The following is a 26367-nucleotide window of genomic DNA, read 5'->3' as shown; positions in this document are numbered from 1 at the left end:
TAGAATATAATATAGTACATACTAACGTCTGACACTTTTAGTTATGGTTATTTGTACGAATGTTTTTAATAAATTAATCCCTTACTGATGATAATTATGATGATGTAATATGTATTCCATTAGGTATTAATTAATGTTATATTAACTAACTTAACCAAAATTATTCTAAACGTATACAAAAACTAACGGACTTCACCTTAATCAGGTCTTTTTTTTCGGCAAATAAATAAAAAACTTCTTCCATTGTAATACAGCTCAAATATCTCTGGCACTAATTATGAACATTAGAGTCGCAAAGTCAGCAACAGGTCGGTGCGGCAACGTCGCACAACAGAAGTGAAGTTAATGCTATTTTGCGTTAGTGTGCATTTGCTGTGAAACGTAGAGGCTGTGTCGATTATTTATTTCGAAAATATATTAAGTCCAGTGTTAAAACAAGATTTAAACTATGATAGGGAGTGATTATACGTTAGAACTGTGCAATGTGTTCCATTCTGGCCAAGTAAGTACAATAAAGTATGGATAATGCAAACTTAAGTGGGAACATGTAGTGTATTGTGCTAGCGATTTATATTAAAGCCTGCTAGGCATAGACACAGTAAAGCTCCTTGAATTGCCGTAAATTATTTATCATTGTATAAAATTAGTAATTTAGAAAAAAAAATATAAATTAGAGAACGGAATTTCACGTTCTTGCTTTCGGGAATTACTCCCGTTGATGTCTTTTACAAGCGCTAACAACGGTATAATTTCGGAGATTATACTGTAAAGGACTTTTTCAAGTTCTTTTTCTTTCATTTTGTTATTCTTTATTTCAAATTACTAAATATTTTAGTTATTTATTATAGCATATAAGAATCTTCGATATATTTTAATTCTTATCCATTTTAGTGTTTACTATGAAACATCGATGTAAACAAATGGAATGATAACAAACATACAACGATATTAATGATTCAAATACGTTAAATTATTTATTTTTAAATCTTGATATGTTCATACTTAAAAATCTATAAACAAAACGCTTATTCATCCTACTAATATTACATTAACCCGAAGTTTTTATCAGGAAGTAAGTTTGCTTCTCAGTCACGCGGAAACTGCTGAATTGCAGTAATGTACCTTATTCCGGCCGCTCAATTCCACCATCGCACATCCGCCACAAAAACCCATTCCATCCTCACGACCTGGATGGTTGGCGCAGGCGCGCAGCACAACAGTACGCTTCAACCGTAGCTTTCTTCCACGGACATGTAAGCTTTGGAACAATCTACCATCAGCTGTGTTTCCGAGGAACTATGACTTGGGGACTTTTAAGAAAAGAACATATCAGTTTCTCAAAGGCCGAAAGCAAGCCGCCTCTTAATTCACGGACAGCTCCTCCCATTTCTTTGTTCCGTTTTTATCCCATCCCATTCCCCTCTTTGGTAGGCAACACTCACAACTTACGTTGTGGACGTCTATGGGCGACGCACTTCGCTATTAACATCAGGCATTGCGTCTGCTCGTTTGCCCTCCAATAATATAAAAAAAATATGCTCCAGAATGACGACGCGGTTGGCGCAGTGGTAAAGTAACTGCCTACTGAGCCGACGGTCCCGGGTTCGATCCCCGGTCAGGGCAAATATTTGTGTGATGAACTCAATTATTTGTTCTTGGGTCTGGGTGTTATTATCTATATATGTATTTATTAAATATTATATTTACCGTCGCCTAGTACCCACAACACAAGCCTTAATTGAGCTTACTGTGGGACTAGGTCGATTTGTGTAATAATGTCCTATAATAATATTTATTTATAACTTTTATTTTACGTTTATTTAAAGGTGGAACCGGGGAGTTTCTTCCAGCGACTAACGGGAGGTGTAAAGACTGGAATCATACTCAAAGATGTTTCCTTCATCACACATAGCGGAGAAGTTACCGCTATATTGGGATCAAAAGGTACCTTACTCTTATATTATTAGACTTTTTTCTTGATTCCGATTTATCCTTAGATTTATCACATTGCAAGAAATTTGCATCGAAACTAAATCTCCGACGTAGTTAATAGACTAGTGAATAGACATTATAATAATTTAAATAGAGATCAAATTTAATAAAATTAAGACAAGAGAAATATGTACACCTGTTTCTCCGATTTATTTTAGATGATCATCTTGAAAGTTACGTAAACGTTTAGTATTGAAATCAATAAAATTATTTTCGCGAGAAATGGTACATAAAAGCACCTGATTTAATTTTTGATTAAAATATTTAGAATACCTGTAAATAATGAACTCTGAAATCAAATAAATAAATTGCAACTTACATCAACATCATCTGCCTTCTTCTTTTCTAACGCTTGCTTGCTTTCTAAATAAGAGCACCAATATTTCACAGGTAGCGGTAAACGCGCTCTTCTGGACGTCATTAGTCGCCGAGTACCTTCAAAAGGCCACATTCTCTTGGAAGGAGTGCCTTTGGAAGAAGACCACTTCAGGAATTCATGTGCCGTGGTGAAACACTCCACTAAGTTACTTCCTGGGCTGACAGTACAACAAACATTGTCGCTATCGTTAACCAAGGTAATATATTATTCAATGAATATTTAAATATGCGATAATAATTCAGTGCGCGTTTTAATACGCATACCCACTGGCCACAACATCGTTTTACAGAAATTGAAAGTTTTCTGAACTGAAAAATTGATCTTCATGTAACGGGAAGATCGATCGATCAATCCTTACCTTTATGATGAATGTTCTACGATTTCTCATATAATAATAATAATAATAAACTCTTTATTAGCAGGTAGGCAATATTAAAAATTAACAATTTATGTACTTACAATCTACTTAATCTAACAACCTACATACTAAAAGGATAGCCGCTCAGCATTTTACAATGAAAAGCTTTCATTGCAGAGCTGATTTTCAGCGACACCTAGTTATAAAAACGATCTAATCTAATGTATTAAATATAATAAATAAATATAAAAAGAGGAAATAATATAATAAATAAAATAATAAATAGTAATATATATTTTAAATAAATATACATAATATTGTGTTAATATAAATACCTATATAAATACGTGTGATAAAAATATACATCGAAGTCATAACCAGAATATTATATTGCGTGTAGGTACAATGTGCTTTAAAATCTTTAAATGTTTTTCTGTTTATTTAAGAGGTATGCTGCTAAATACTTATTAAAAGAGAATTTTGACTTTTTATCCCGAATAGGAGGAGGTAAATCGTTCCAACAATGCGTTGCTGCCCATTTGTAACTACCTCGAAAAGCGCTTGTACGATACTTAGGTACTATAAGGGGATTCGACGTTGTTCTTGTGGGGTACACATTTGATTGTTCTCTCCATTTAATTTTATCGTAAAGATATTTTGGTGATTCCGTTTTGATAATTGAAAATACCAAATTAGCCAGATGCAATCTCCTTCTGGCAGCCATCTTTAAAATATTATTTTTATTGAGATAAGGTGTTACGTGATTTCTTTTTGGTATTCCAAAGCAGTATCGTGCGCATGCGTTTTGAACTCTTTGAATCATTCGCTCCGTTCTGACCAACAAGCATGGACCATAAACTGCATCACAGTAATTCAGTTTGGATAGAATCAAGCTTTCAACTAATTTTGTACGAAGTGATGTGGATATGAAATTTCGAAATGAGTATAATAATTTTAGCCTATAGAAACAATTTCTTACAACATTATTTAAATGAATTTCAAACCGGAGCTGTGGGTCAATTGTAAGACCTAAGTTGCACGCGACTTTTACACCTTCAATTACATTACAGTTAATAACAATTTGGGGTTTAGCGTTAATGATTGATTTTACTTGTTTCCTACTTCCAAGAATAATATATTTCGACTTCTGCGGGTTCAGCATTAGAGAATTTTGCTCAGACCATTCTACAATCCTCTGTAGTTCTTCATTCATTTTCTGTACAGCTAAAGGTGTGCAGTTTGGCTTACAGGAAATATAAAGCTGGATATCATCCGCGTACATATGATATCTACAGTAACGAAAACATTTAGTTATGTCAGCGCTATAGATTATATAAAGCAGGGGTCCCAGAATAGATCCCTGTGGTACACCTCTACAAATAGCTCGCGGGGATGATTTTAGTAACGATCCGTTTTCATTACGTATCTCGACAATCTGTGATCTCATAGATAAGTAACTTGTGAACCATTTGTGAGAGTTACCCGAAAAGCCGTAGTACGCCAATTTTGAAAGTAGCAAGTTTATGTTAATTGCATCAAACGCACGCGTATAATCCAATAGAACAAGCATCGTGCCTTCCCCCTCATCACAAGCTTCCAATATGTTACCTATTACATCACTCAGAGCAGTAACGGTCCCATGCCCTTTTCTGAACCCCGATTGAAATTCTGGAAGGATACGATGTTTATTTATGAACTCCACCGCCTGCGTGTATATTACTCGTTCTAAAACTTTTGAGAGACATGGCAAGATACTGATGGGTCTTAAATCCTTTGAAGTTGTTGGATTGCACGATTTGGGAATGGGTCTTACTATAGCACGACGCCAAAACTCAGGGAATATACCAGAAGTTATGGAAGTATTTACTATATCAGTGATGGCTTTGAGTGAATTTGGTAAAGTAAGTTTAATCATGTCTATATTTATGTTGTCTATTCCTTGAGCATTTGTTTTAATGTTGTTAATAAATTTCATGACTATATCTTCACTTACTGGTTTTATTTTAAATTCAGCTATACTATATTTATTCTCCTTAAAAAATTCCAACTGTGAAGCACAAGCACTTTCGTCTATCGAACCTGGTACGTTTAAAAAGTCTTCATTTAATTTATCAGGGTTATCAAAACAATCCGGGACACAGCTACTAGTATGAGAGGGTAATACTTGGGACTTCAGGTTCTTCCACAGAGACTTAGCATTATTAATGTTATCATTTATATGTTTCTGAAAGTATGCCGTTTTATCGTTTTGCAATACAACATTAGCTTGATGTTTTAAATCCAAATAATATTTCTTGTCAATATCAGATTTAGATTTGCGGAATTTCTTTTTAGCGTTATTTCTTAATTTAAACAAAAGTTTTACGTTATCAGTAATCCAAGGCGTTGGGGGTGTCTTAAATTTTCTGACCTTCAGAGGGGCGTGAGCATCAAAAAGCTGTACAATGTATGTTTGTAGTAAATGAACCTTTGAATTAACATCAGAGCAATCATTAATTATCCTATACCATGGAATTAGTTCAAGGTCTTTTGAGAAGGAGTCAAACGATATATTTTTTATAGGTCGAAAGGTAATTGCTTTAGGCTTTAACTTTTGTTTTTTAAAAACAGTTTCAAATGCAATAAAGCAATGATGGCCAAGTTCTGGAATGTGATCAACAGTAACGTTTTTGCAATCAACATCCGTACAAATAACATCTATTAAAGAGCTACTATCGCCTATAAAATGAGTCGGTGAACTAATAATTTGATTTAAAGTAAAAATATTAAGAAAATCCTTTATCTTTTTTGTATTAATGTTTTCTTCATTAAACATATTAACATTAAAATCGCCAAGCAGAATAATTTTATCATAGGGTGCTAGAGAGGTAATGCTATCTGTTAGACCATCAATAAAAACGTCCAAATTTAACCAAGGCGGCCTATAAGCGGTACCAATTATAGTTTTAGTGCTGTTAAGGTTAAGCGACAACCATAATTGCTCAACATCTCGGTGTGCAGGATGAGCAAGAACTCGCACATTAACACCGCATTTCACATAAAAGGCCACACCTCCCCCTCTTCCGCCACGGATATGGACTGGGCGAGGCACATGCTTCAATTTATATCCGGGGACTGAAGGCGCGCGACCATCCTCTCCTGGCCGTAGCCACGTTTCATTGATGGCCATGATGTCAACCGAATACTGAGCCATAGCTACTAAGAATTCATCCTGATTAGAGCCAAGAGAACAAGCATTCAATAATCCAAATTTAATGTGTTTACTCACTATCATTTATTACTTAGCAAAAACAGATAAAAAGTAAATAAATAAATAAATAATTAAATTATATAAATGTATATATAATATTTGTGATAAAAACTACTATCAAAATATAAAATGAACCAATAAGTTGTATAGACTAAAATATAAATAAAATATCTATAATGTTTGTTATCACTTAAACATAACATCAATAACATTATCTCAAAAAAAAAAAAAGAAAACAAAACAAAACAATTTCAGTACACAGTGACAATATGATCGACTCCTTTTAACATAAACAATTCTTATAACCATAAAATAGAAATGGTTAAGATCCAAATACAAGATACAAAATATTTGCCGAACAACAAAATATACATAATTTAATGTTACAAAATTTGCAAGATTCATAAATGTAATAACAATGATGGGTTTTACAAACATTTCAAGCCATATCATATTTTTAATTAAATATCGTTCCCTCCCTAATTTACAAGTGAAGAAAAAGTTTACCATATTTATTAGCATACAAGTACCTATATGAAAGCAATCTTAGAAACAGCAGTGAAGTTAACTTATAAAAATAAATACAATGAGCAATTCTAATGATTTTATCTTTGTTGGTAATTGTTAATTTACTAAACATAAATAAAATATGTAACATCAATAACATTATCTCAACAAAACCAATTTCAATAGGATAACAATATGATCGACTCCTTTTAACATAAACAATTCTTATAACTATAAAATAGAAATGGTTAAGATCCAAATACAAGATACAAAATATTTGCCGAACAACAAAATATACATAATTGAATGGTACAAAACTTGCAAGATTCATAAATGTAATAACAATGATGGGTTTTACAAACATTTCAAGCCATATCATATTTTTAATTAAATTTCGTTCCCTCCCTAATTTACAAGTGAAGAAAAAGTTTACCATATTAATTATTAGCATACAAGTATATGAAAGCAATCTTAGAAACAGCAGTGAACGTAACTTATAAATATAAATACAATGAACAATTCTAATGATTTTATCTTTGTTGGTAATTGTTAATTTACTAAGCATAAATAAAATAATAATAATATATAACAGTAATACTAAAAATAGAATAAGTTTGTGTCGACACGAAAAGTTTATTATATGCAGTTCATATGACGTGCAAATAAGAATATATAAACTTAAATATCTAAAAAACACAATAACATTATATATTATTAATCTAAGCGGGAAATTATGGAGTGACAAAACTGTACACTTATTTATTAGAGCTAACTTCATGTGAACCAAAAACACTCATAATATCAGACTCTTCGCGAATAATAAAGGCTGGTTTATTACTTTCTTGTCTAACAAATATTTTGCCATCTCTTGTCCAAGAATATTTCCACCTTAAGCGCATGCATGTTTGACGCGCGTTGAAGAATAATTGCTTGTTGTATTTTGTAAGGCGTTCATTTATATAAAACTTTTTTGTTTCACCTACTAAATTCATGTCCTCCGTTGTCAATCCACGACGAATCCTAGCATTTTTAAGAAATTCGTCACGTACCTTTTTTCGAGCCAAACGTACAACTATCGGTCGAGGGCGTTGAGGAGTGCCCTCGGTAACATCCCTGTTGCGTAATCCAACCCGATAAGCATGTATTATATCCTGCTCTTCATACTTAATTGAAATTTTCGCGGCAACTAACGCAACAGTGTGATACACATTCTCATTATTTTGCTCTGGAATGTTGCTGATCTCTATGTCGTTTAGTAATAGATCTTGATCACGAGAGCGAAGGTCCGACTGTAAAACCGCGATAGTATTTTCGAGTTTACTTATAGATTCGACGTTTCTTTGCTTCTTAACTACATTTAAGTCATCTTCCAAAGTACTCACTCTGTTCTCTAAGACATCCATACGTTGCTCAAATAATGATATTGACGAGACGACGCTCTGCATTTCCTGACGAAAGTCCCGCAATTCAGATCTAATAGTCCGCATTTCATCTCGACATAGCCGTATTTCTCGAGCCAAGTCTAGCTGTCCGTCTTCAACAGAGCAATTTGACTGAAACGAAATATTTCGGTCTTCATCTGACTCATCTCCCGGCAATTTAACTGATAAGACATTGGGGCGTGCATCTTTAACCGGTGTAGTCTTAGGATGTTTTTTCCTGCAATCCGAGCATTTCCAAGTTTGAGGTATGTTTGTTTTCGATTTTATACCCAGACAACTCCGGTGATACACTAAAGCGCATCCCATACATTTAACGCCCTCTATCTGTGACAAGAATTTACCACAAGAATCGCATTTAACCATTTTTATTGTAGTTCACTGTGACCACACTACTTTACTTAACTCAGAACGAGGGTATATCACCAATAATATTTTTGGGTAGATTGAAATATAATGTATTGTGATCTGTTTAATTATGCACTTATAACTTTGTTTACATTCACGATAGCACTTAAAAAATCACTTTCGAACATTCGATAAACTTCACTTAACAATTCTGTGCACTTTATTCTTGAAACAGGTAAGTATAACTGTACTTAAAGATTTTAAATCAATATTTCGCATTAGACGTATGCACTGCGCTTGACATCCGCGACGTCACCCCTATCTCATAATTATATAAATTAAAAGCACTAGCTTAAATTAAAACCCTTTTACAGATTTCAGGATATCTCAAATCTTCAAAAGTGAAACAAGTGATGGCAGATTTAACATTGTCTCAGGTATTGTTCATATCCTTTTTAATGTAAGTATTTTAATATTGGAAGTATTTTCTGCCACCTAAATAATATGAATATTTTAATAGGTGGCTAATAAATGCGTGACAAGTTTGACGAAGAGCGAATACAGAAGACTCGTGATAGGAGTACAGTTAATACGAGACCCAAGTAAGTTTAAAATTGCATTCTGAAAAATTATGAACAACTGAGAAAAGCAGCAGAAAAAATAATTTCCAAACAAAACACGTAAGTATATCTTTACGTTACATACACGTATACGTTAAAAATAAAAAACAAAACAACAGATTCAGCATCAATCATGATCATTGGCTGATCGTGATCATCACACTAAGTTACTATTTATAAATGCTATAAACCTTGGTTATTTTTAATATTTTGCAGTAATTCTGTTGCTGGATGAACCCACATGGGACTTGGATCCATTAAACACGTATTTGGTGATATCAATATTGTCTAACGTAGCGAAAAAATATGGCACAGCAATCATTCTCACTATGGAAAAGCCACGATCAGGTAAATAGTTCACAAAATCACTTCCTCTATCTATTATCTCGATCTTTTCTTGAATCTTGATGTTTCATTTCATCGATTTTTAATAACAAAGTTATTTCATCGACATTTTTTTTATGGCTAAAACACTTTTAAACATCTTTTTTGTAGATGTCTTCCCCTTCCTTGATCGTGTTGTCTACTTGTGTCTGGGAGACGTGGTGTATGCAGGACCGACACGAAACCTTTTGGATTACTTCGGAAGTATAGGTTTTCCTTGCCCACAACTGGAGAATCCACTGATGTATTATTGTAAGTGATACTACGTGACTAAACTTGAAGCTTTGCAAGAAAGAGTAACCAATATAACATCTTTTGAACTGACAAATACTTTAGTTTGCCAAAGGAATGCGTCACTTCTATGAATTTCATACTTTATGCATTTTATATGAGTGTTTTCCATTTTTTCCAGTATGTCTATCAACAGTAGACAGACGGTCGCGAGAACGTTTCATAGAATCGAATCATCAAATAGCAGCATTAGTGGAAAAGTTCAAAATAGAAGGACAAAGCATTATGCAGGGCAACCCTACAGAACACAGTCGAATAATAAATCCGAACAAAATACAAATGAATTATGGTAAGCCAGGCGGATTAAGAGTCATTTGTATGTTATACTTGTAAGTATTGGGCCATTTATATTTTCTTGTACTATCCGTTCTGAATATAAGACACCCTTACATATAAAATTTATTTTCTTGCAGACGAATTCTCCTATCGATATTCAACTTCAAAAGCAATGGTATAAAACAAATGTCTATGAGGCTTCTATCTTTACCATTTTACTTCTTCATTTTGTGGATATTTTATAATGAAGCAAAGGTAAAAACAAATCTGTTTTCCTTAATAAGTATTGTGTTTGAATTAAGCAATATTATTTATGTTAATCGCCTTCTTTCTTATAGGATTATCAAAGGGCTTTTATAACAAAAAGCGGCCTCATATTTAACGCAATGATAGGAACATATTTCATCAGTATTATGAACACAATATGTCTCTGTAAGTATCCTTTTTTCTTGGCGAACTTTACAATCATTGTTTCAAGTTTCATTGAACTGATAAAGTGAGGATATTATTATGAAATAACAAAGTGATTGTACATTAGTACTATATTAAAATTTAAAGCTTTGTATTCTTTCAGACGGTCCATACAGAACTCGGTACTATCAAGAATCTCAGGAAGGTCTATACAGTGGTGCTAGTCTTCTATTAGCGTGGAATATGGTGTCATTGCCATTTTCATTCCTGACTTCATTTGCATCAGCGGCTATCATTTATCCGTAAGTAAATCCTTATTATTTTTTTTTAAGATTTAGTTTTGACAATATTTATCATAGAATGTGTAATTTGTGAATCTGATGTAGCTGAATCATCTTTATGGTAAGTATTCCATTTGAAAATTCTTGAATCATAAGAACAATTCAAATAAAACGGTCACAAAAATCTGATATTTCTGTTATTCATTTCAGAATTTTAGGAGACATCACAGAAAGCATGGACTATGTGTACTTCGCTTTAGTGTTATGGTCATGCTACATCTACGCTGAGCAGCAGTCCTTGGCTATCATGATGTTCGTCAAAAACGGCTTAATTGCCGCCATAGTGAACATTTACATCACATGCATATATGTTATGCTAGCTAGCGGTGTCTTAAGGTAACTAAAAATTGAACGTAGATAAGGTACTTATATGTAAAAAATATATGAGCCAGAAAAATATATGTCGGTTTAAAAAGTAAATCATTTTCTGTTCAAAAACTACCTACCATTAAAATGATACATATTTTTGTGTTCATTATGTCCATTGAGATAATATTACTACGTATGGAGGAGACACCACGAACAAAATCTGTGCGCCATTTTTTTGCTCTAATTAAGTTTTAAAAATTATTATCTAGTTAGGTACTTGCCGATAAAAGTTATTCCTTTGCACTTTTCCGTATTATTTGTGCAATATCGTAACACACACGAAGGCATATTTGATGCGTTTCACTTTAAAACAAATAAAAAATGAGCGTGCAGTTACGCCATATGGCGTATGTTGAGCGGAACATAAGTGATGTAGGCGGTGTCGTCTCCATATGTATATCTCAATGATTATGTCACATTATTTCAGTTTTATAAAAATTTATATTTCAGATCCTACAGAGGCTACGAAGATTGGCTGTTCTATCTAACATACATTACTCACACGAGATACGCCTCCATATTCCTCCACCGAAACATTTTCAAGCAGCCGACGTTCAACATTTTGCCCTACAGCGACGAAGAAAATTGCACATCCATCACAAACTTGATCCAAACCTCCGCAAATCTCAACACAAATTCAAACGCAAACTGTAGATACGCGAGCGGTAAAGCATTTTTGACAGAACGTTTTACCGCCAAAAATTTCGCGGGTGACATTTATTTGACAGGAGACTTCAACCCAGATTTTAATTTGGGCGTATCGTTTGCTTTCTCTGTGGGCATCATGGTTTTTAACAAATTTTTATATTTAATACCTTTACCGGGCTATATCGCTGATAAGTTTAGGGAATAGTTTATGGTCCGGGAGCCAGCAGCAGATTTTATGACCAAGTTCCTCTCAAGCGGTAATTAGTAAAATGCATCAAAGTATAGTATTATGAAGCCTCGTGAACGTCAGCTGGAGCTCGGTTGGGGGGAAGAGCGGTTGTAGCCTCCCGTATCAGCTGACGGTTTTTCCACCAAGATACAGCCAGCTGACATATATATTTATCCACAGTTACATATAAGCTATCATCAGGTAAATTTTTGTTTGAGAGGAAATAACGGAAAATAAATTTTTCTTTAAATTTAACTTTCATGTTCGAGACACCAGCTGACGTATAATACACCATGTTGTAACCAGCTGACTATTTTTTTTCGTTGAGATATTGGGTTAGCTACAATTTGACAAATTTTTAGCTGAGAGGAAATGAATGAATGAATGTATTTTTTTTCCTATGTGCGTGGGAGGCTACAACCGCTCACGCCCCCCAACCGAGCGCCAGCTGACGTTCACGAGGCTTTATAATACTATACTCTCATGCGTCTGACGAATTATCTCTTGAGAGGAAATAGTTAACCAAATTTGCACCTGGCTCCCTAACCATAATATTTATGTTTTATTTACTTTAGAATTAGCGTGTAATAAAAATGCACACAAAAATCCATATTCGGAGTCCGGAGATCATCGACCCCGGCGATGGACCATCAAACTCATGTCAAAATTTTTATATTAGAAAATATATGTACCTACAACATAACTTTCCTCTATGGGTATACCAAATATTGTGCATTGGCACAATTTATAAATAAATTTCAAAACATTTTTTGAGGGTGTGTGACATTAAAAGTATAATGATCACTATCAACAAAATAGGGGCATGATGTGAATGTAAACTAGGTCGTAACAAATACAAAATATCATATTCTAAATTCTTATATTTAAAACAATACTTATGTGAATATCTTATGTATAAAAAAGACAATTTGAAACAAATTTTAATTTTGTAAACTTTCAATAATCGAATTTAAAAAATTCACGTAAAATTATATTACGACATCCCAAAAATTTAGGGATAGCCATAAATAACTGTCTCAGTTTGTGTCTCACTGTCATTTTCAGTTGGTAGTGCTAACCCATCACCTGAAATCACATTATAAATTAATTTATTATTAAAATTAAATTTATTACATATCACAATATGTAAGAAGTATTAATAAAATTAACTTACTTCCATATAATACAATAGTTTTATTTAGTTTGTTAATTGTGACCTGAAATTAAATAATATAAACACTTGTATTTCAAAATCATTTATCATTTTCGTAATCCAATCATTACAAAAGAAAGGAGCAGAAAGAAGATATTACATAATATGTAATTTCAATTGGAAGTATTTATACAAATAAGATGCAAGAGTGAAGCCAAATAAACTAATCAGTAATTTGACTTTATATTTTTAACACAAAGTAAGAGCGAGCGCGCACGAGCAACTTTGTCTCCGCAACTATTTTGTCTCTCCAGCCATGGGCTAGTATGATAGTGCGCGCACGTAGCGACGCAACTCCCCATATAAATTGATGGGAGAGACAAAATAGTTGCGGAGACAAAGTTGCTTGTGCCCGCTAGCTCTAAGTTGCTAAAATGTTTGAGTTTGAAAAAAGGTCAATGACATTCCTATTCTTAACAGGATTGCACAATTCATTATCTATATTCCATATCATGTAAATATATTGAATTGGAACTTACACTTATAAAAACAAGGGTAAAATAAATACAATACACACACGGCAAACGAATTAGATAAACCAATAAATTTATTAGTTTAATATTCTGCACATTTAATAGATTAAAAACTGATAACAAAATACTTACTGGTGACAAAACTATTTCTCTATATTTTTTGAGATACACTTTCAAGGGTTCCACATAGTTATCAAAGCCCAGAGCATTCATAGCAAACAAGATGTCTTCTCCGTTGATTGTTTTACGTTTTTCCATTTTGCAGCGGTCACTTGCCTCGCTCGTTATAAATGACACGAATTCAGAAATGCACTCTTGAATGCACTCCCTTGCATCTTTTGCTATCTAAAATTAGAATATTTGTATCTTTTATTATTGAATTCAATGTCTTTTATAAGTTGTTGTTACAGTTTAAGAAATTTAACTTGAAGAAATAAGAATTTTTTTTACATTTTTTAACAGTGATTTATGACATAAATGATTTTCATATGTTTATAGTTTAAAAAGGCAACAAAAACTTATCCTACACTAAATTCATTAAATTAACCATACCTTTCCTTTTTCTGGAATTGCCCTTTTCATTATTTTAGCTATGTTAGCTATTGGCAAGAAACGGTCTTGTTCCCGCAAAGGAGTATTCTTATAGCCGCTGTTTGAATCCGAATTATTCCCATCTTGGTCTGAAAGTTAGCTCAGCATAGTAAATATTTACAGAAGAATTTATATATATTCTTTACGTACTAATACATATATTAATTATTAGCTTACCTAGGCAGTCGTCTGATTTAACAACATACGTCTCTTCGTCAACAAGGAATCCATTATCGAGCCTTACTAAGTCCCCGCCAAGTTCTTCGCCTTCCATTTTTCATAGATTTTTGCGCAATTTGAAGATTATATGTTCGTTATATAAAGGTTTTAGATGAATAATTTTCTTCAGGAATAAAGTATGAAATACCTAAAATTGGATACACAAATCGAACATTCGACATTCGTGATTCGACAACAATATTGACTAAAATATTGAGTTCATAAATCTGACTCAACTGACTTTTGAATTTTGACACATAATTGTGAGATAGATTTTGTCTATGGAAAAGATGTTTTTTTTTTTTTGAAGATTTAATGGCCTGGTTACGAGACCTTTAGGTCAAGTCTTATTTCTATCAAAAATAGTAATTAAATTATCATTTTCGAAGCAATAAATAAAAATATCTTTAATAAGTACAAAATTTAATACAGTGTGGCTCGCAATGGCTTGTCAATCAAAGAGTACTATAATAATACGGTTGTCAATATAGGAGACTTGAAATTGCTTGAAAAGCGAGTCTGATATGAAAGCTATGCAATAGTTGTAAAGGGCGTATTCAGAAAGAAAGACCAGTGCAAACTTAGCACCCCATCTATGGAATTTTGGGTCGAAAATGACCTTGATCGTTAGGTCCCCGTTAGGTCCTTTAAGGTCCACCAATTTTTTCGTTAGGTCCCCTTTAGTTTTTTTTTAAATAATTTTTTAAATTTTAGGTATAAAAAAATTACACTTTAGCACCCCATCCATAGAATTTTGGGTCAAAAATGACCTTAATCTATAGGTCTTCGTTAGGTCCTATAAGGTCCCACAATTTTTTCGTTAGGTCCCCTTTAGTTTTTTTTTAAATATTTTTTTTTTAATTTTGGGTATAAAAAAATTACACTTTAGCACCTCATCCATATCAAAATTGGCGAATTTTATCAAAATCGTATTCTTTACCGTTAGGTCCGTATAGGTCCATCATTGAAATTGTTAAATTATTTATTTTATTAAAATCTATATATTTATAAGAAAGTCGTGTTAGTTACTCCACTTATAACTCAAGAACGGCTGAACCGATTTAGCTGAAAATTGGCAGGGAGGTAGTTTAGAGCCAGGAGAAGGATATAGGATACTAAATATGTACCACGGGCGAAGCCGGGGCACTAGTTATAAAATAATTGAAACCTGCGCATGCGCCTTAGAGCATTAAGACATGCGCACATCATACATAAACAGCGCGAAATTTAAATTGGTATCGTTTCATTTATTAAATCAATAAATAAATCTATACTAGTCACGTCTGGTTCGAAAGATGAGACTGGCTTTTTATTTCGAAAATTTATTTGGCAACACTTAACAGTTAACTGTCATTAAAACCTGAGTTGTTGATGTGTCAAAGCTTGTCAAAGTGATTTTATTTTCTGCGATTTTAGCTTAGGATTTTAGTGATTTCTAATAATTGAAAACTGAGTTGAAAACATGACGAAAACTTTAAACTATGATTAATAAATTTAAAAAGAAACAATTTGAAAGAGATGTAGTTTTCAAGGAAAAACACACAGTGTGACTTGATATTTTGATACTTTTCATCTTGATTGCATTGCACATTATATGATTTGTTTAATATTATTATTATTATTTTGCATGGATGATACCAGTAATCCAGTTATAAACTATTAAAGCAACAATATAAAATTGAACGATCTGTCCGTTCAAAATGTTTAAAGACACAAAATCAGTATCTCAACGAGATTTCTTCTATGACCGAACCATGTTATTCATGTTGAAGAGCAGTACAAAAAAAACAAGATGGAATAACTGCAGAAATGGAAGAGTTAATGATGTCAGAGATAATGATAGTGATTCTTATTCTTTATTCGCGGCTGAACGCGGCTTTTAGATTTAATATGATTATATTGATTAAACAAAATTTAATTGTATTTTATTATGTTTTTTATTACTTTCACTAGCTGTTCTTTTTTTTATCTGTATCAGATAACTGTACCAGATTACATATATATATAATATTATATAGATGAAGAGTTTGTAGAGGTTGTTAATCTCTCAAAAAAACAAAGCTCGTAATAATAAATTAAAGTATCAAAACTTTATTTCCAACTATAACCTAAGTTACCATTAGGTTACCTTAATATGATGATTTTTTGAATTTGCCGCCTTTTCCAGTCTTATCTTTCGTTAGCCGGACTATCACCACAGTATCACCATATTTCCTACAGTATGGCGACGAATGTACTTGTGCAGAGAAACGGAGGGGAACTGGCGGGGGGTCGGGCGACGCGGGCCGCTTAATGCAATCACGCTGAGTTTGCATTAACTATCGCGAAAGGACGACGCAGTCGTATTTTTTGTGTAATAATTTTATTATACATAGGTACTTACATATTCTATTATGGCGCGCAAAAACTGTTCCGTTTACGGATGTAAATCTACATTGAAATCCCAGAAGGAAACAATATTTCAGAAAGATTGTATTAATAATTGTATCTGTTGAATTAAAATCAAAGCTATGTATATGTTGTCCTCATTATTTTCTAATCAGATTGTACATCCCAATGCGAATGCATTACTTCTTAAATGGTATAATATACAATTAAGAACATCCAAAAATAAAGTGTCCACGTAAATAATATTTAGCAGTGCAATATCTGTAATTATATATTTATGAACAAATGATTACATCAGATTTAATAATCGCAATTATTTTGAATGTACATATGAATAAATGATTTCATCATAATATTAATAATCACAATTGTTTTATTTCCCATTTGTTGCAACCCTAGCGTATTTTCGTGTGGCAGCGTAAGTACCTACGCTGGCGGCGGCATCGCGCGACATCAAAGGCGTTTCCTTACTGTAGGAAATAATATTGTAATACTGTGCTATCACTATCATTATTATATTATACATAGTATAAAACAAAGTCGCTTTCTCTGTCCCTATGTCCCTTTGTACGCTTAAATCTTTGAAACTACGCAACGGATTTTGATGCAGTTTCTTTTAATAGATAGAGTGATTCAAGAGGAAGGTTTATATGTATAATAACATCCATTAAATAGTGGAGAAGTACTGCTATTTTTGAGGTTTCTAATGTGATGTCGTAAAAAATTACCAGCCTTACTTATAAAAACTGACTGATCTGTTGCATAAACACCTCTCAGTTAAATAACTCTCAACTCCTTAAATAATGATTAAAATAATCGGTACTTATAAACCGTAGAGGGAGAATGTACTAGAGATCACATCGGCGTATACCCGAACGAGATGGCGAATCCTTACGTCAATGTTGCCAACTATTACAAAAACTTTTTATCCGAAAAACTGGCAAAATATCTATAAATGTTTGGGTATTTTTTTGTAAGATAGGTTTATGAAGAAAAAGACAGATTTGAAAAGATTTTGTTATTTATTAACTTAACTAGCGACCCGCCCCGGCTTCGCACGGGTGCAATGCTGATACTAAATACACTACAGAAAAATTATGAACGTTGTATATAAAAACATAGCGGCCCGCTCCGGCTTCGCACGGGTATAAAATATATAGCCGGGCGGCTGGCCGGTACCGCAGCAAACGCTACGTCCCGCAATTTTTAAATCTATACTAATATTATAAAGAGGAAAGGTTTGTATGTATGTATGTATGTATGTATGTATGGTTTTCACGCATAAACTACTGGGCCGATTTTGATGAAATTTGGCACAACCTTTTATTGCGAAATATGTACCACGGGCGAAGCCGGGGCGGACCGCTAGTATATATATATATATTCACTGTTGTATTGTATTGGTTCTTTTTCCACACCACCTGTGAGGTAAGAACCTTAGGTGCGTTTTTTTTAAAGAGGTATCCCCAGTAGGCCTAGTCCTCCTTTTTGGCATGCATCAATATCTGGAATAAATCGGACATAAGGTAGTTTATATTATATCTTATTATATAATTATTATATATAATTATAATATCTATTTATATTATACTAGATTTCCGCCCGCGGCTTCGCCCGCGTTTTCAAAGGAAAACCCGCATAGTTCCCGTTCCCGTGGGATTTCCGGGATAAAACCTATCCTATGTGTTAATCCAAGTTACCCTCTATATGTGTGCTAAATTTCATTGTAATCGGTTCAGTAGTTTTTACGTGAAAGAGTAACAAACATCCATACATCCATACATCCATACATCCAAACATCCATACATCCATACAAACTTTCGCCTTTATAATAGTATTAAGATAGAAAAAAATTTGGACTTTGTATGGAAATCTGTCAGCTGATTAGCGAAGTTTCCTTACAAAGTCCAATTTTTTTTTACGAATTCAGCAAAGTTGTAGAACAAAAGTTGTTCAGTTTCATGAGTAGAAGCTCCTGTCTAAATTTTTCAAATGTCTTACCTTTCACCTTGTATATCTATATCAAATGAACAATGTATTCAAGGTATTTAATTGGTTAAGTATTAATGCTGTATTGGTTAAAATCGCTTCGAAAATTAGCCATTATTTGTCGTAAAAAGTAAATGACAAAAAAAGTTATTGTCCATAAGAGATAGACATATACCATCGCGGACTTTTCTGTAGACCTTTTCAATGTGTATAATACTTAGTACATTATTTTGATAAAACTCGTAGGGTTCAGCCAGCGTTTGCAATGTAAGCGGAAAAAATGTAAATTTTTACGACATCACATTAGAAACCTCAAAAATAACAGTACTTCTCCACTATTTAATGGGTGTTATTATACATATAAACCTTCCTCTTGAATTACTCTATCTATTAAAAAAAACCGCATCAAAATCCGTTGCGTAGTTTCAAAGATTTAAGCGTACAAAGGGACATAGGGACAGAGAAAGCGACTTTGTTTTATACTATGTAGTGATGACTAATACAAACATAAAAAAAATCTTATAATTAAGAGTTAAGGATGGTGTTGAATCCTTGACCTTCAAAATTATTGACCTTTAAATAAAATTAACTTGTTATAAAAGTTGCGTACCTTGTCATCCACCTCAGACATTTTTTTTGTTGCATAGTGCATCCTAACTTTTATATATTTTCCGCAGATGGATTTAATTAAAAGTGAATAGTGACAGTCTAAAAATAATTGATTTTTAAAATGATCACTTATTCTTGAAAAAAGATTTTCATTAAGGCATCTTTTGAGACATTCTTGAGAAATAGTATGAAAATAATTTTTCTTACTCATATCTCTATTTTGACGGAAAATTTTCTCACTAAATGTACAAATGGCAACTACATCTTTACTAGGATATTACCTAAAATAGATACCTCAAAACTTGGTTCAGGGGCTTTCGACTGTTTGCTAGTACTAGGTAGCTCAATAATATCCTGTAAAGATAAAGTTTAACTTCGGTAAACCAGAAAATTCAAATAACATAAATGTACAAAATGTACCCAAATGAAATTATTACTAACTAGCTATGTCCCGCGGTTTCACCCGCATTGCTCCGCTCCTGTTGGTCTGTTGAGATAATATATAGCCTAAAGCCTTCCTCGATAAATGGGCTATCTAACACCGAAAGAAATTCTCAAATTGGACCAGTAGTTCCTGAGATTAGTGCGTTGAAACAAACAAACAAACTCTTCAGCTTTATAATATTAGTATAGATATATATTTCACCATAATTTTATAATATAATCAATTTACCTCAAGACTTGGTTCAGGGGTTTTCGCCTGTTCTCTTGTATTAGGTAGCTCAACAACATCCTGAAAAGATTAAGTTAGTTGAATCAGATAATACTAAGAACATCCATGTACAAAATAAAAGGTGTAAAAAAACCGGTGACTAATCCAGGCTTCACACATTCATATGAGCCGTGTACATACACAACAACACCTCATAAACTTCCTCTCCACGGTATGTCGTGCAGTTCTAAAATAGTGCAGTGTTGTTGCTCGTGGGAAAGTGCAATGGAATTATTAATTTACCTTAAGACCTGGTCCATGGACTTTTGATTGTTGGGCAGTACTCAGTCGCTCAACAATAATATCCTAAAAAAATAAAATTTGATTTAGTATAAATAGAAAATATACCCCTATAAAAATAAATTAATAACTTGTTTTGTTTATTATGTAGACGTAGCAACAAAATCGGTCTATGAATATTTAAACTACAACATTTAAATCCAAACTAAATGCATCACAAAAATTACTCACTGTTGTAAAAAGTGTTGGAATTGCATTGGGCATCAAATAGGTTTTTTTTTTCGTTTTTCGAAAATAACGCGACTCAAAATGTATAGAACATATTCTGTGACTTTTTCCTGGTAACCAGTTCTTCCTTCCGGTAGCTCGAATCCATCTGTTTAATGTACTTGTTTCTTTTGGAAACCTAAAAAACATATTTAATATTAAAAAAACATTTCACGATTTTGGGGAAAATTTTACCCTGTACTGGTATCCCTAATGTTAATCACATGATTATACCATAAATTTGAAACTACGTAAAAACAAATGGCGTCCTGAACAACAAGAACACTTCGTAATTTAGTCGGATAACACAAAAAAATGTTTACGTCTATTTCGATGAAAATATTATATATTTGTAGATAATTTCACATTAGAGTTAATGAAAATGTATCAACTATATCCAGTTCTATAAAACAATATACTTCAAATAAGTTTACTTACGTGTGAAAGGTAATATTTGGTAATCTTCGTTCCGGCCGATTTTTACAACCAATCACACTACAACGCACCATATTTTCACTTAAAGTCGGATTAAAACAGATCACTGTCAACGTTTATTAAACTTTGAAGTCACTTAACAGCGAGAAAAAACAGAAAACTAGCAAAACAATGGACTGTAGCCGCTTGTTTGGGACAAACTGCCTTTGTCCCCAACAAAAGAAATCGCATAACATGAGAGAAACAAAAAACAATGTTTCTGTCTCGCTTGCTCTTAGCTTTATAGTCATAAGTGTATTTCTCTCACGCATTACTTGTCATTTTAGTGCCTCCTCTATGGTTCATTCTCACTCTACGTTATAAACCTATCTCAGCAGTCTCTCAACTAAGTTACGTCAATATATGTATTTTTTTCTAGTAACATTATCGAAATAAAACCCGCTATTCACGTAAAACTTGACTAAAAATCATGGAACTATATATACTACGTATGGAACCCACACTCCCTAAGAAAAAGCAAAGTCAAAAAATTTGACCTTGAATCTTATCGTTTCCCCTCCGTCTCTTTCTAGTTACGGTGAGTCATAATATATATAGCATGTCTATATTTCCGTGGGGTGAGTATAAATGTAAAAAATTCAGGATATTAAGGAAAAAAATAACGGATACATCAATTTTATTCGTATTAAAATTTTACTATAATACTAGATTTTGCCCGCGACTTCGTCCTCGTTGAAGTCATAAAACATAAAATCCCATTTATCCCGTGGGGATTTCGGAATAGCCTTTCTAAGTGCACCTTTAGGATACTCTAGATATACAGAGTGTGCCAAATTTCATGTCTTTAGGTCCAGTGATTTTAGGCTGTGCGTTGTCTGTCAGTCACTAAGTAACGGGAGAGTTTTATATTTATTGATTGATTGATGGTTGATGATTTACGGCGGAAATAAATTACGTAATTGCATTTATTATTCTAATATAGTTACTGTAGAGTTTTTGCAAATAGATAAAAAATAGATGTTCAAGTATTTAACATTGGAAAATTGTAATGTTCCTTTCAGCGTTTTTTCATGTTTGCGTCTTCCGCTATCTGTAATGCATCTTCAGAACACAGGACCGCTATAAATTATGACAACATTTTGCTGTATAATTTGGCGTTACGTCCAGTCATTTGAGGAATTAATGAAGTAAAATATCAATGTGTTTTTATAATATTTATTTATCATTACAATGCCAACTGCCTTTACAAATTTGCAAATTATAAGATAATAACAATAAAAAGTAACGAAATCGGTTCACTGAAAATATTTTTATCATTCCATACCCTTAAGTATTTAAATAGTTTTAAGAGTACTTGAAATATGAGATCGTGGTCTAGCGCTTCCCTATCATACAATAAAAAACAAAATATATATATTCAGGGTGTAATCGTTAAGTGTGCACAGGTGATTATTCCGTAACTATTGCAGGTATCAAAAAACTTTAAACTGATATCGATATGATACTGATATGATACTTTACCTAATGAGTAAAATAACAATAATAACTTTTTTTTAAATATAACAAGAAATATCTAAAAATGTAACTTTAACATCATCATCCCATACATTTTATTTCCCGTAACGTATATATTACGTTCCCACTGCTGGGACATGGCCTCCTATGAGGTTACAGCCACATCCACCACACTGGCCAAGTGCGGGTTTAAAATGAATGTTGCATATCTTCACTTTTTCAAAACAGGATATTTTTAATTCTACTATATTTAGCCATGTATTACGTTCCGCTAGATTGGACGGAAACCTGTAAAGAGAAAAGAAGATTATTTGCAAAATATAAAAAAAAAATGTCATTTAGATACAGATAACACAAAATTTGTGCTGTTGTCTTGTGCTTCTATTTCAGTAGGTACCATATATGTATGTACTTTGAGTTTTTGATTTTACAATATATCATTATATAAAAGTAGTAAACAACGTTTTTATACCATTAACTTTCACGCCAATTGAACTAACTCAAGTGGAGAAAGACTTCTCCTCATATAAAATACCATACCGAAATATATGTACACAATTTTATAAAGTATGGACACCCTAGTCTAATATTTATTACAATCATGAAACATTTAATAATAAGCAAATAACGATGTTAAATGGAAAAAACCTAATCAAAATTAACATTATAATCACAACTTCGATCTATTATTCCAGACTTAACAACAATTAAAGTAGAAATATTACTAAACTACAATTTTACATGAAGCGTAGTTTATGCATGGTTTTTTGTACTTACGAATGAAATATAATATCACATCCTGGATGCCATTCACTTTTGCAACCGCGCACAATATATTTACAACCATTTCTATTAATTTTGGCTCAGAATAATTCCAAAATACAAGAACAAACTCACGAAATGAACATAAACATCCGCCATTTTGCAGTAAACATTATTTGACACCTAGAATTGGGGCTGCCGCGCAACGATTTTCATATCAAAATTCAAAATATGGGAAAAAAATTATGAGCGTGTTCGATAAGCAGTCCATTTTAAAAGTTGTAAACCTTTGTTATTTCAATGGAAAAGCAAACCTGCATGAATCTCGTTTAAATTTCATTTTTTTAGCGGATTTTATTAATGATTTTTGTCATATAGACTATTATTACTGACAGTCGATTTTTTAATGCACGTCAATAGGGGAAAAATTTACAATCACGCTGGCTACCCTATGGGGTAAACAGGGGTTACTTGCGGTCATTCTATCAGTTTTTTATTTATTCTTAGGAGTTTGGGTTCCAGTATGACTATAGTTCCATGCTAAAAATGTACTTTTTGACAAATATGAATGGTAGACTTTATTTTGTATGACGTTTAACTGACAGGATATTGATAACTTTCAAATTTCAAACATTTGTACAGATTTGAGATTTTTGATAAATTCAAATTCAGTTTTAATTTAAAATGAGTTCAATGATCAATAAACGTTCTCGTTCGACGAATTGGAGTGAGGAGGATAAGGTACGTAATGTACACAAGAAATCTAATAGAATGTACTTATTTCCTTACATGTTTTAATGCTTATTAATAAATATATATTGCTCTTTAGAAAGTGCTTCGAAAATAATTAGTGCTCGAGCGAGCACATATTATATTAGAGAATAAGGATACGTCGACTAATACAAATACAGCAAAAAAACTTGCATGGGAAGATGTTTTGTCTTGGTTATTTTAGTTTTACTTATTCTAACAGTTTCTTGTATTTAATAAATTGTTAGTGTAATAACATTATTATTGTATTTATATTTCAGTTATAATATCATTTCACTCCATAAAAGGGACTTAAGCCAAATACAAAATCAGTGGAGGAATTTGAAGAAAGCTAAGGCTTCGGAACACAAATTTAGAACGGCAAGAAACATGACAGGCGGGGGACCTCCGCCACCAAGTCCTCCGCCTGAAGATCAAGAGCTTATAGCAGCTCTTCCTAATGAGTTTGTGGTTGATAACAATCCTTTCGATAGCGATGCAACACATGGCCAACAGGTTTATATTTTTTACATTTTCTACTGCTATTATTCCTTAATTTGGAATATCCATTAAGGGATAATAGCGCTATGCATATATAGTTTTTTATTGTGAGATTGAGTAATTATATTTTATATATTTATAGGAAGTTACTAAGGAGTCTGCTGATGATACATTGAAATTGAATGAAAATGATGAAAGCACTGCACATGCATAGGTAATCATATTATATAATAATTTGTATAATATTTTTATCAGTTATGTTATACAAAAATATCAGTATTATAAATAAAATTTATATTATTTTAAAATAATTATTATTTTTTTATTTTTAGCCTGAATTGCCAAATTTCTCCACTGAATTGCCACGTATAAATCCTACACATCATATTTTCAAAGCTAAACCAAAAAAAACGTAAGTATGTAATGTTATTTTCAACATTACATAATTGAATTTCATGAAATTTCCTGTGCTTATTGTTCAGCTGTGATTTATGTGAAATAATGTTTAATGTTTATGTTATTTTTACAGTGGGAAATCAAATTCCAATTACGAGCATCAATTATTCCTCCTTGCAAAAAAAAGCAGGGAGGAATTAATGAAGCAACAACAAGAGTTGCATCTATTAAGAATAGAGCAAGAGAGGGAGCTTCACCTATTAAGAATAGAACAAGAGAGGGAGCTTCACGAGAAGAAGCTCCAAATACTTGCATTAGAGGAGGAATATTTAAAAAAAATAAATTTTGAAAAATAATAAAATATGGTTTTTATTGATTAAAATAAGTTTCAATATAAATGGCCCTGTTTATATTTTCGTCTTCATCTTCTATATTATCAGGGATAGTTGGATCGATTAATAATTGATTTTCAAGGCCTGAAGGATCTAGAAAAATACAAAATAAAGAATTAAAATATGCTTATTTTTTATGTATTGGCATTATTAAATATACTTTGTTTACATATTAGTTTGCACAAATACCTTGATTTAAAATAGACTCATTAAAGAGTATTGCTAAATTGTGCAAAACTGCACAAGCAACAATAGTGGTCTTGATCACTTGCAGAGACCCTCGCATTGTTTCGTTGAGTATGCGGAATCTTTGCTTCCACACCCCAAAGCAACGCTCTACAGTATTCCTCGTTCGTATGTGACTCAGGTTGTACCTTTCTTCTGCCTGTGTCCTTGGTCTTAATATTGGTGTTAGAAGATGCGAAGTACAAGGATACCCGCTATCTCCAATCAGCTTCCCATGAAATTCATTCTCCTCAAACCTCCGCTTTATTGAGCTTTCTCTATATATGCGGGAATCATGTGTACTTCCTCTCCAGTGACACACAATATCGCAGATTTTAAGGTCAGAGTCACATACTACCTGTAATTATTGTCATCAATATTATTATAAATTAGAAACACATAATAGCACACATAACAATGAAAATTTATTACTTTAAATACACTATGATCAAACTAAAATGTTATTGTACAATGTTCATACTTGAGTGTTAATGGAGTAATGTCCCTTCCTATTAACATAGTACTGTCCAGCCTCTCCACTCACTTTGCGTATCTTAATATGAGTGCAATCTATTGCACCAATGATACGCTTCATCCCGCATATTATGGCCTCAAATTTCCTAATTGCTTTGGCTTCCTCGGTTGAGTTCGACGGCATATTAATATAACGCGAACTTTTAGAAGCTAACGCAATAGCAACATTTCGGGACAAACGGGAAAGTGTCTGTTGACTCATTCTGTGAATGTCAGCACAATCTTCTTGGATCTGTAATGTAATAGATCGTTATACAGGCTTTTCTATTGTATATATCCAAAACTAGAGCACAAGTCACATCTACCTCATGCCG

The 26367-nt window shown here is 32.7% G+C and overlaps 3 protein-coding genes across 3 annotated transcripts; 1 reads left to right on the top strand and 2 right to left on the bottom strand.

The window, feature by feature from the left end:
- Positions 1–343: 343 nt before the first annotated feature.
- Positions 344–12672, top strand: LOC149904389 (ATP-binding cassette sub-family G member 5). The gene is made up of 14 exons (XM_090106953.1): positions 344–502; positions 1827–1944; positions 2383–2567; positions 8648–8710; positions 8794–8875; positions 9110–9241; positions 9389–9529; positions 9690–9897; positions 9982–10099; positions 10183–10276; positions 10419–10557; positions 10747–10932; positions 11416–11823; positions 12396–12672. Exons 1-13 carry the CDS (start codon positions 449–451, stop codon positions 11816–11818), a joined length of 1923 nt encoding a protein of 640 aa, XP_089963079.1. The 5' UTR covers positions 344–448; the 3' UTR covers positions 11819–11823; positions 12396–12672.
- Positions 12673–12705: 33 nt separating this feature from the next.
- On the bottom strand, positions 12706–14517 carry Nf-YB (nuclear factor Y-box B). Its single transcript, XM_090106954.1, has 5 exons — positions 14297–14517; positions 14081–14208; positions 13661–13873; positions 13017–13059; positions 12706–12928 (listed from the first exon to the last, which is right to left on the bottom strand). The coding sequence occupies exons 1-5, from the start codon at positions 14391–14393 to the stop codon at positions 12855–12857; spliced, it is 555 nt and encodes a 184-aa protein (XP_089963080.1). The 5' UTR covers positions 14394–14517; the 3' UTR covers positions 12706–12854.
- A 3684-nt stretch (positions 14518–18201) lies between these two features.
- Positions 18202–21335, bottom strand: LOC149904387 (THAP domain-containing protein 1-like). Its single transcript, XM_090107043.1, has 6 exons — positions 20982–21335; positions 20508–20682; positions 20280–20342; positions 19998–20057; positions 19619–19678; positions 18202–18231 (listed from the first exon to the last, which is right to left on the bottom strand). The coding sequence occupies exons 1-6, from the start codon at positions 21050–21052 to the stop codon at positions 18202–18204; spliced, it is 459 nt and encodes a 152-aa protein (XP_089963169.1). The 5' UTR covers positions 21053–21335.
- Positions 21336–26367: the final 5032 nt, after the last annotated feature.

This window comes from Colias eurytheme, chromosome 11 (genome assembly GCF_061535395.1).
Source record: "Colias eurytheme isolate Ceu_HAF_F1 chromosome 11, ilColEury1 Martin Lab GWU primary, whole genome shotgun sequence".
NCBI lineage: Eukaryota > Metazoa > Arthropoda > Insecta > Lepidoptera > Pieridae > Colias > Colias eurytheme.
This window is presented reverse-complemented; position numbering and strand designations above follow the sequence as displayed.